Below are 11,604 nucleotides of genomic sequence, written 5' to 3' on the forward strand. Positions count from 1 at the left end.
TAGATAATGGCTTGCCCTCAAGTTCGCACTGTGTTGATATTTGGGGACTCAGTTTTGGAGTCTGCAGTTGAAGGCTTTCATCTGTAGGCAACGCACTTGGGTTCAAGGTTGTTGCTCTCAGAAAAGTGGGAGACTAGAGATCTGGCTAGCTTTGGGTCAAGAATATATTACGCTACTGAAGGATTTGTAACATACTCAATTTGTGACATAACAAACTACAATACTACTCCTATCTGCTTAGTGCCCAACATTCACTATATCAATTATTTTGTAAGATATTGATTCAATCTTTAAATGTACTACTAAATGTGTCAAACTGGCAGGGATTACAACATAACAAGCATAGATAGCAACAAGCAACATAGTATTAATGGAACTACAAAAATAGAATCTCAGAATATTGCCAAAGCAAAGTCTTGTCCTTGCTTTACTTCTTTCGATACCAACTTTTCCATTAGCGATCATGCCATTTCAAGTTCGTTGCCTCAGTCTTTCGATTGGGCCATGTCAGAAAACGAAGCCAACAGTGATGTTTTTCGAGCAGTCGAACACGTTTATGCCACCGAACTTAATGAGCCGCATTGCAGTTTTCGGATTGCCACATGTGGATAACACCGATGCCGATGCCACTCGAAACGCATTGAACCCCAGACACTCGTTTGCGGCCAAGAGGCTGTCATGAAAATGTCGGCAACGCTGCCAAAAAAAATATATAAAATAAATTGTAACACAAAAAGAGCAGGAAAGAGAGGGCAACACTCTTAACCCCGCCACTAAGAGCGTTCGCAAAGACCCCCAAAAACCGCTCAAAATGCACTTCGCTGCCGGCTCTCCGGTGATTTCTTTAAATAAGCCGCACAACGCGATTTTCGAGCACAGTTCGAGCGCAGACGTTGCCGAGATATAGCCGCAGCTACAATATCCCAAGATCGGGAGACTCGAATCGGTGAAAGAAAGTGGAGAGTGAAATTTTGTGTGCGCGCTGCAAACCGCTGAGACGAATGCCGATGACAAAACAAACGTGAAGCGAAACGGTTCGAAATCGAAGTCGAAAAAGTGCGGCGGCCAGAAGTGCCAATTGCAAGTGGCCAAGTGAAGAAAGTTGGTGTGAAGAGGAGACAGCGCTAAAAAAAGAGTATCTAGAAAATAAAAAACAACCCGAGGACGTCATCGGTAAAAGTGAATTTTGATCTCGATTTGCCGCCCAGCTAATCGAAGGCCCAATTTGAGCTAAGTCCACGAAAAACGCAGGCGCACGAAATGAAGGTAAGTCCACAGGATAGCGCAGTGAAAGTTGATCCGAATACTGGACTAATTGAGCGGTCTAATCTTGGACATACATCCCCTCCCCCTCCCGTCACATATCTAGTTTATGCAATTTCTTTGGCAAACAAGTTCAAGTGCAAGGCATTCTGCACCGAAACCCGTTTTATGTATGATGTTGGCCACACATCGCTGACGCTATTAGCTAAGCTCCAGAGCTGCGTGATGTCTAGCGCGCGGTCTCGCATAAGTGACTAATAGAGATGCTTCGCATTGCGCAACTCATGGATAACCCAAAAATCCCAATCGATGCTTCAGTGCACTCCATGGGCGGCTAGGAAGATGGAGTTGTTCAAACTAGACCTTCAGTCGCTCGGGGTACCTTATGTCATGACTGGCAAGAAGCGATGACCATTTGACCGAGTGCGAAGGTAAATGTCGTGCATAATTATTATGTCAGAGCCGCTGGCTTCTATCCCTCAGCGGGTTGCTTTCGAAAATCGTTAAGAAATTTGAATACGGCCCAGGTGATGATATGCCAGGCGGAGAGCGAAGACGAACCAGGTGAGGCGAGGCACACGTAGCGACAATAAACGAGTTCGTAAACCGAACCTACCGCAATTAAGTTACCAGTCAAAGTTGAGGTAGTTAGATATAAATATGTATACGAAAACGAAAATAAAAAAGACAGTGTAGGCATTCTGCTCATCGACCATTAAGCAATAATATTAGTATGCTAATTATTTGTGAACACGGAATAAGAGAGCGAGTGTGTTTCGGCCACCAAGCCGGCAAATACAACACTTTCACTCTCTGACCAGACAAAATATTGGCATTAACAATGAGCAAACAGAAAAAGAAAACAACAACAAACAGTGTCGGCCAACTAAAAAAAAGCTATCAAAGCGAAGAGGCTAGGATGGGAAAATGGTTTTGGCAAATATTGGCCAACAGTTCAATATGCCAATGGATTCGAGCGAATTTTGCACACCGTTAATTAGTCAGCTGAACCATAAATAATAATTGTGGCCAGCAATTAACTTTCAATTATTTGCTGCCACTGTTTTATTATGTTTCTGCTTATGCAATCCCAAAACGAAGAACAATATTTATTTTGATTAATCAGTGCATTTGTATGCAGATTGCAATTGGCCAATTGTTTGGGCCATGGCCTGGGGCAATTAATGCATTGTATAAGATATCCCAACATATTTGGCCAGTCATAATGGAGGTTGCGCCATCGCGGGGAGAAAGGCTGCCAATTCAATTAATATTTTTCGAGGCGGTTCCACTTTAACCCAAATAAAAAACTAATTTAAAACGCATTTTTCAAAAATATCAATAAAGCTTGTTCAACATTTCCCCATCGAAATCTGGTTCAATTTCAAGATAATATTACACAAAGCTTATAAGTGGATTGCACAAATCAATGGCCAAAAATAAGGCCAGCGTAATATCAACCAATGTTTCCTACAATTTCATAAAAATATAAAGCAATTGAATGGAAGGAAATGATTACTACTCACGAACATTTATGGCGTTTAACCAAAACGTGGAGAAAAAAGAGATATACATTTAGTTGATGAGGTTTAAAAACGTATAGTCAAGAAAATGATATCAACGCTCCGGAAAGCCAATTAAATGATTATTTAATTTTCATTTTCCTAAACCACTTTTTTTTTAATCAGCTAAACGTTTCTTATTCACTGCCTACAATTAAAAAATATTATATTCGGATAAGAGTTATAAAATTGTAATCAAAAAACTGTGGAATCAATCAATTAATACTATTACGCACAATTGCAATAACAATTGCCAAAGATTAAGTGGATTCCACGGCGCATTAGCCTCAATTGCAATTAGCATATTGGCAGGTTGATGGAGCATGAAACGGCTGCGAATGCCGCAAGTCAAAGCAACGTTTCAGCCTCCCTCTTGGCCAAATTGGTTATGACCATCCACCCCCGCCAATTAGTCCAGTCCGCTCAACTGTAAAGGATGAGGGGTCTGGTTTTAGTGGGTTTTGCGTACGCAGATCGAGGATTACGAGTTACATTTGTATATCGGCGGTAAGTGGCAGATTATGATTGCACACGGTGTGTGCGTGTGTGTGTGACTGTTGACAAATGAGTGCACAGATGTGGCAAGCGGACAAAAGCAGCAACAAAAAAGCGACGGTGGTGCAACCGCTCTGCAGAGACACATTTCGGCAATTGAATTTCCTTGTTGTCTACAGCTTTTGTTGGAGCTGTCATGTAAATTATGAATAGTCTACCAAAGATATTGCAAAATGTACTCTCATTTTACAAATTGGGTGCTCTAGTTTTGTATATTTTTGAATAGGTACTTGAGTTTTGGCCAAATTTGCTAATTTATTTAACCACATTTAGGTCTTCAGCCTAAGTCTTTTGCTGGTGGCCGCCCTCCCTCTGATGTGCCACGCCCTTCCAGCTAGCGATAAGTCCCTTTCCCTGGAGGACACAGATCTGGACAACGAACCGGGCGAGAGTGTGAAGGAGTCACAGGTGCAAAAGCGGTCCGGCAGCTTCGACTACGTGGCGCACCTGAAGTCCGGCCTGCTGTCGGGAATTGGCCAGGCCTCCGCCTCAATCGCCTCCGGCAGTTCCGGCGGAAGCAGCGGTGGCGGAGACAGCTACAAGTCTCACGAGATCGTTGTCCATGTAAGTTGACATGGTTGACTATGAAGCTGCATTTTCTTCAGCTTAATCAATTAAATGCGATTAATCCACTTAATTTCTCCACCATTTCCAGGGCAACTCTGTGGACTATGATCCCTGGTCGTTCAAGAAATCCGTGCTGAACACCATCTTCCAGGCGGTCAAGGCCATCACCGGCGGGGTCACCGCACTCAAGGGTCAGCTGATCAAGGGCAGCGGCTACGCGCTGAGTGCGGGCGGCAACCTGGTGGCCGCCGGCGGCGACAAGGTCACCGACGTGGGCAAATCCATCATCAACTCGGCGCACATCAACTCGCACACCTACGCCACTAGTCACTCCTCCTCCGGCGGTGGTCTGTTCGCCAAGCTGACCTCCTTGTCGGGCGCCTCCTCCGGCGGCAGCAGTGGGCACAAGACCGTCTCCGCACCTGGACCCGTCGTGCATCACGAGAGTAAGTACACTTAGAGAGAGAACAAGATACTAAGAACTTCCTTATGTGTCTATAAGGTTAACCCATGAAGCAACCAAAACATATATAGTTACATATGTTCAATCTCCTTGTAGTTCAGCAGACACTCTTATACAAAGAAATTGGACTAGGTCGCGATACTATAATATTTATTGCGATGCATATGCCATTGTCCATTGGGCCATGAAATCAAAACATATTGTCTTTCGCTTACGTAACTCGGTTGCTGAACTAGATGCATGACAATTAAGCCGCCTAATAACCAACACAGCCGCACCTGGCCAAAACGGAAGAGGCAACTCCCAGCTCCGATTTAGCGGCAGATCCAATGGCCAAATCGGAGCATGGAGCGTGCAATGAACCTGGCCAGGCCGGCAACTTTCGTTTTCGCCAGCAACCCGTTCCGTCGGCATCGGCGACTGCGTTCCACTTTACCCAACTGAATGTCTCCGCATTTGTCTCGTTGCAGCGATCACCACGTACGAGATACCCACTGGCCACGCCAGCTACGGTCCGCCATCGAAGCCCCCGTCCTACAGCAGCGCCACCCACCAGTACCTTCCGCCGGTGGGCGGGGCCAGCTACAGCGGCGGGGCGCCCTTCAGCGTTAGCCACCCGGCGGCCTTTGAGTCGCCGCCAAGCAACTATCTGCCATCGGCCTATGGACAAGATGGTGCGTAGTTACGGGTCTGGACAAACAGAACCTTCTAAACAATCTCCACTGTACATACAATGCTTTGCTAACAGAATTTGGTGTCGGTTCTTTATCTGATTAACCATAATAATAATAATAATATTATGAATCAATTTGTACTATATTATTTGTAAATACGATTATTTGAAAATCTTATGTTTGTATATATTTTCTCTGACTAAGTTGTACTTGATATGCCTTCCCCTTTTGCAAAACATAAACAAAGTAATTGATAAATTTCTAGAAGTGTATCTTAAAGATGGCTTGTCCCATCAACTTGCAATCGCAAATCACTCAGCTTTATTTGCATACTCAGCCGCCCCGCCCCCATATCCCACCGCCCTTTTGGCGGCCCTCATCTTATTTCCGCACACAGCAAACAACGAGTAGAAAGTGAAAGCACCATTATCAGTTGCTCATGGCTCGTGAAGACGAGGCAAAATCCGAGATACATTGTAAATACTGTAAATATTAACACCGCCAGTCGAGATCTCTCCTTGTGCGCCTATTGATGTATGGCCAGGCCCATGGAACTTGTTCCAATGGCACATTTCCTAGGCTAAGTTTATTCGATTGTTTAACACATTGCGCAAGCGAACATTAATCGATTCATTGTACATAAAGACATGTGAACATGTTTCAATAATTTATCATATCTTATTTATATCCGTTACTATCATATACGTTAACCACCAGTAGTACTTAAGTGAGTTGTACAGTTATTAATGGGGCCATTTGCAGTGGCCACATGTCGCATACTTGATAAAGTTGCGCATACGTATTTAGCCAGTGGCCCATTAAAGAGTCCAGCGAAACCTTCAATGAAGCGCGGTCTATTGACTATCCTCATTCAGCTAACCAAAACTAAAACCGGAATTCATCTACGAACATCATGCAAATCATCCTGAAGCTGCGCAGAAATGTACAAAATGTGTAAAGTAAACCAATCATTTTGTACAAAGAATCTAAACTCATCTAACACAACAAGAACAGTTAACAGAGAAAACTAAATTTCTAAAATAGTATTAAACCTTTTCACATCTTGCACACTTTTCATTTTTGGAAAGCAGTTTCCTAGTTTGTTAATTAGCAAGAGTATTTTAAGATTTCATAAAGCAAGATAATGAAAAGTTTTTATACTTATTGAAATACACCCACCAACTCTTACATAAACAGACCAAGCCAAGTGTAAATACCCAAACATAAAAACACGCAAATATTTAATTTGGTAAATCTAATGAAATCTCATTGCATACACACCTCGACAACAACAACAACACCACCACAACAAACAACCACATCATACACCCACAAACTCAAAACGACAACCACAAAACGGCAGCGACCAGCGCAAATAGCAATGACTTTAACATCTATGGCCGCCACTCCAAGCTGACGGATGAGGAAGCCCGCAAGGCGGCTGCACAGCTCCAGGAGATCCTCAGTCTCCTGCCCAACGGGAAAACTGAGTACACGGCCTCCAAGACAGTGGCTTTGGATACCAGTTTGCCAACGGGTACGGGTTTGGAACAGGCTGAGGTTTATAACAGCTATGGCATACCGCTGCCCAGTAACCTGGGCACCTTGGAGTCCCTGTCGCACACAGAGTCCATAACAGCTGCCTATAATCCCGCCTCAAAGAATCCGGCGGATGTGTACCACCAGATGGCCAAGCGCCCGTCCGCCGAGGAACTCTACATCCAGAAGCATCCCAATGAGGGCTACGATTACTCGCCACCCGCAGCTGCGGTTCCGCCACCGCAAGCTGCTGCGGATTACAGGGTGGAGAACTATCACGCCACCAAGAGCAATGCCCTCAAGGATCTGACGCCCATTATAGCCGCCTTGGAGGTGGCCAAGCGGAAGGGTAACAACCACGGCAGCGGACCCGTCTACTCCATCGAGAAGCAGGTGCACAAGCAGTCGCCCCACTTCCAGTACCTGCCGCCGGTGGTGCAAAAGTCCAAGTACGTGTACAGTGCACCACCGCACCACCAAGGACACAGCGGTGGCTACAAGGTGCGCCGCCAGGTGGCTGGCGGCAAGCACACGAAGCGCGTCTTCCGGCCGCAGGACTACGAGATACAGGATCCACTGATGTTCAACCGCCTGCTGGAGGTCTAATGGGATCGCCCGCAGTTCTTAGCTTATAGTCCTCTAAGTCATGTGCAGCATTTACCTAAATCTATTACTTATTTATGTTCTCGTTATCGCAATGCTAATCGTAATTAATTATTTATTGAGCTTCCCAGCGATGGTTGGCAATAAAGCGCGCCATTGATATTGCATTCGAATGTCTCAGCACAGCATGCTCCAAAAGATCCCCAGCACCACCAATGAATCACCCACTATCTCTCTATCTTCTCTCGCACACCCACTTTCCTGCGCTGCTGCACCACCACACACATTGAACCGGGAACCCTTTTCTCACCTCTCACCGATCTCTTTGCAGTCTACCATCAGTAGAGGACGATGAGGAAGCTGTGGACCACGCCCAGTTCGTTAACAGCACCGTCCATATCTCCACGTATCATAGAGTTAGTCAAACCGTTCCTGCCTATTCCGAATCTATCTGCTGTCACTCCCCCCATTCTATATACATTTCCGAATTCGAAGAACCTCGTTAAGAGCAACCCAGAAACTTCAGTTGGCATTAATTGAACTTCCCCATCTTACGTTTAAGTATTTAAATTAAATAAATCGTTGATTAAACACGAAGACTTTTATTTGGTTGCTACATTTCATTTTGGCCGAAAAGTATGCTACACAAGCCGCGAAATACCAGGTAAAGTTTATGTAAAAGAATGGTAATTTCATGTAGACTAAATACTACATTTATAAATGTATTATTCATTTGGAGTGCCGTATATCAAATATATATATATATATATATATATATATATATATCAATCGCAATAAGACAAATATTTTATATGTATGATTATGGACAATTTCTTTTAGCCCTGCAAAAATTTTGTATTAATCTAAGCCTGAAAGAAGGCTATGATTTATACCATTAAACTATCGTATAACTATTGAACTTAAGCAAATTAAATCTCCTCGAACAAAGTTAAATTTATTACAGGGAATTTTTATTATCGCTTAGAAAATCTGAGGACAGGGCACACCTGTGCGATTAGGACCTAGAAGCAAAGAATCTCTGGGTTATTCAGGATGAGGGGCACTGCAACCGCCTGCTAAACTCCAGCTCAGTAGTAGCCGAAGGTGATGTCGTGCAGCGGCTGGGCATTTCCCTGGGGCAGGGCGTAGTCCCGGGCTAACTGATCGAGCAATCCGGAGCCACCGCCTCCACCACTGCGAGCCTGTGGCCGTGGTTGTGGCTGGAAGCTCGGCTGCTGCTGGACAGGGCGAGCGCTGGGTCCCTGGGATTGGCCGAAGCCCACCGGTTCCAGCAGCGGACGTCCACCGGAGGCGGGAGCCAGGAATCCCTGAGCCCGGGCACTGCTCGGAGCTGGTGAGGCGGGGGGCAGGGCGTAAACGGGTCGGGAAATCCGCACATTCGAGGGACCATCGCCGAAGCTCTGCGTCTGCGAGTAATCCGGTTCCGGGCGAGCGGGACGCTGCAGTGGTGAGTAGAGTACGTCGGTGGTGCGCTGAGCACCAGGAACCTGTAGTCTTGGCGGTGCCGGACCCACCGATGGTTGGTGGTGCTGTTGTGGCAGATGCTGTGGCTGCGGCAGTGGTTGGGGCTGCGGCTGAGGAGCTGGGGCATACTGAACTCGACGTGGTGGCTCCTCCTCCTCCTCGTATTGCACATACTGCGGCTGGGGTTGAGGTTGTGGGCGGGGCTGAGGGCGTGGCTGGGGACGCTGAACACGCTGTAAAAAATTATAAGTTTTACCAAATTAATTATTATTCGATTAAGTGTGTGTTGATACTTACATAGGGTTTCTGTGGGCGCTGTGGTGCCGGCTCATCTGCGTAATCCGGTTCCTCCTTGAGAGTTTCATCCACCAGTGTGGGTGGTGCCACGGTGATACCTTCTCCAGACGGCTGGAAGCCATACTTGTTGGCTCCGTACTCCACTACTCGAACTTTTCCGGTCTCGTCCACATATCCGTACTTGCCCTTCACTTCGCCGGTGGCCAGTTTGGTCTCGATTTTGAAGGATCCATCAGCTCCCTCATAGCCATAAGTGTAGGAGCCATCTTCGTTGTGCCTGATGTGGAATATTATGTGTAGTTAGTGTAATTGTATGTCTAAATTGTTACCCACTTGTTGATCTGCTTGAGGATTGCCACTGGATCAGCCCGTGGCGCTTCAGCTCGAGCAGGAGCGGCATTAGCTCGCAGTCGCAGAGGAGCAGTCCTTGGTGTGTTCTCCTGGTAGTCTTGGTAGTCCTGTGACCTCACCATACCCACGCCCACTATGAGGCAGCCGACAAAGAGCACGCGTTGCATCTGTAAGTTAAGCCAATTCTTTTTAAGTCAATTAAATCAGTGGTGATAGGATATAAATGGGCATAAGTCTGTCTAGTCAAATGACAACCGGTTAGTTAATTGCACCCTGTCTGCCAGAAGAGTTGGGTTTCCACCTCGCCCCTGGCCATCGAAACACCTTGACAGTGCATCAGAGTCTGAGTGCTGGCCAGAATGCCAGAATGCCAGAATGCCAGACGGCGACGATGTCTACAAAAGTCTTAAGTCAGGCTGCCTTTCACTTTTCCGCCGGCCAATGACACCCTCAATGCCAAGCGGGAACCAATACCCCGGATTCAGTTACAAACACTGAAAGAAATAACTTCAATTTCGAGTCAGAAAATAAGTACAAGCGAAGTCAATAGAATATGGGAATTTTGTGAATAAGATTCTCTTAAAATTTTAAATTTACGAAAACATTTTCCTTTTTATTTCTGTGTAGTTGCATAAAGGCCGAGCCCAGTTGAAAGCCCAATCCCAATGACACGCGATATGGCCGCTCAGCAGGATGGGCTGGACGGGATTAATTGAATGCCCAGCAGTGGCGTGGAGAAATGCTACCGGGAAGAAAGATGCCAAAGAAGCTGGGGGAATGCCAATTATCGTTGCCCAGCCATGTGACTCCCACACAACGAACATATCGCAGCTGCAATTGGGTAATCCGGCAGCAAATGCAGGGGCGAAGAAAACCCGAAAGAGGCAGGCACGCAAATTATGCATGGGAAAATGGGAAAGTTCCCACACTTGCCGAAATGTGTTGCAAGTATGCGGCTGCGGCAAGCAAATGCCAAAGAAATTTGCGCGAAATTACTGAATAACTGAAAGACAAGTCTGTGACTATCCATGTTTTGCAATTCGTGGGAGCTTTTCGCATAAATCACAATAATTGCAATCAAATATTTAAATCAATCCATTACATTTCAAAACATTTCTCAGTATCTTGTGAAGAAGAGGATTCGCCGGACTCACAGAAATGGTGAAAATGTTAGTCCTAGGTTTTATGGCTTTAGCCCAACAACAGGGCCAACGAGCTTTGATGGTCAGAATCTAGCTCCGGTTTTTGGCATTTTGAACTATGGTTTGTTTTTTCGGCCATTCCGCATGCCAAAACCTTTCACTAGCTAGGCTCCATGTGCTGCAGCCTTGGCGCGGACGGACAGGTGGACGGACAGGTAGTTAGATACAGGCACCGATACAGATACAGATACAGGCACGGCTAGAGATAGAGATACATCCAGGCCACGACATGCTCGGGGGACCCAGTGCACCGAAAACCGAACAGAAACTGACCAAAAAGCTGACTGCCGCGTGTGAACTGATCCAAAGTTTGCCTTTGATATTTTCACGCTGGACCGAGGGGGGGGGGGGCACAACTATGTGGCAGCGGCGCGCTTGTTAGTGCAACTTGTGCTGATTGAAGTTCCTGCAACTTTTTTCTCAAGAAGCTGCGTCGTTCATAAATTATGTCAAAATCCAGTTACCAAATTGGGTGCTTGGTGGACTGGATATCGGGCACAAAGACCTGGCCAAATGTCGCTTGTAGCCAAGCTGAACAATTGCGATTGGGGCTGGGAGCAAATTAACGGTTCGCTCGATTTGCATAGCAAATTATGCGATATTTGCACAACATTCGCCGCAATGGCGATGACGTAAGTTTACAGATCAGTACCTCCCCTTTAGTCGCAAATACACCCCTTTTGCGGCCACGCATCTAGTGATTCTGTCGAACGACCTTTGATATTTACCACCCATCGACATATATATCCGCCCACTCACATACCACTTTCATGTTGAACTGTTGAATTGTATCCGCTGATTGGCTTTGTGGGGCCAGCTATTTCGAATCGATTAAGCCCTGAATGCAATCGCAAAAGGCCTTCGCTGGCAACACCCAGCCGAATATCGAGTGGCGAAGACAACAAAGCACTTTCAATTTCAATTCCAATTCCAAATCCCCTAATGAACCGGGTGACTATCTTGGGCAAATCGGCCAATTCTTCGGACCGACTTCGGTGGAGATCGCGTGGAGTATTAACTTGTGACCGACGGCAACTGAGCCG

General features: G+C 46.0%; 2 protein-coding genes across 3 annotated transcripts; one reads left to right on the forward strand and one right to left on the reverse strand.

The window, feature by feature from the left end:
- The first annotated feature begins 855 nt into the window (after positions 1–855).
- On the forward strand, positions 856–7,817 carry LOC117144683. Of its 2 annotated transcripts, none has more exons than XM_033310005.1 (5): positions 856–1,266; positions 3,654–3,944; positions 4,036–4,393; positions 4,881–5,084; positions 6,448–7,814. In XM_033310005.1, the coding sequence occupies exons 1-5, from the start codon at positions 1,261–1,263 to the stop codon at positions 7,227–7,229; spliced, it is 1,641 nt and encodes a 546-aa protein (XP_033165896.1). In that variant the 5' UTR covers positions 856–1,260; the 3' UTR covers positions 7,230–7,814. The 2 variants fall into 2 exon arrangements, with proteins under 2 accessions (XP_033165896.1, XP_033165897.1); XM_033310006.1 differs by having other exon boundaries at positions 859–1,266; positions 7,558–7,817.
- A 358-nt stretch (positions 7,818–8,175) lies between these two features.
- Positions 8,176–11,604, reverse strand: LOC117145252 (tyrosine-protein phosphatase non-receptor type 23). Its single transcript, XM_033310834.1, has 4 exons — positions 11,325–11,604; positions 9,342–9,526; positions 9,009–9,285; positions 8,176–8,944 (listed from the first exon to the last, which is right to left on the reverse strand). Exons 1-4 carry the CDS (start codon positions 11,331–11,333, stop codon positions 8,315–8,317), a joined length of 1,101 nt encoding a protein of 366 aa, XP_033166725.1. The 5' UTR covers positions 11,334–11,604; the 3' UTR covers positions 8,176–8,314.

This window comes from Drosophila mauritiana, chromosome 3R, assembly GCF_004382145.1.
Source record: "Drosophila mauritiana strain mau12 chromosome 3R, ASM438214v1, whole genome shotgun sequence".
Taxonomy (NCBI): domain Eukaryota; kingdom Metazoa; phylum Arthropoda; class Insecta; order Diptera; family Drosophilidae; genus Drosophila; species Drosophila mauritiana.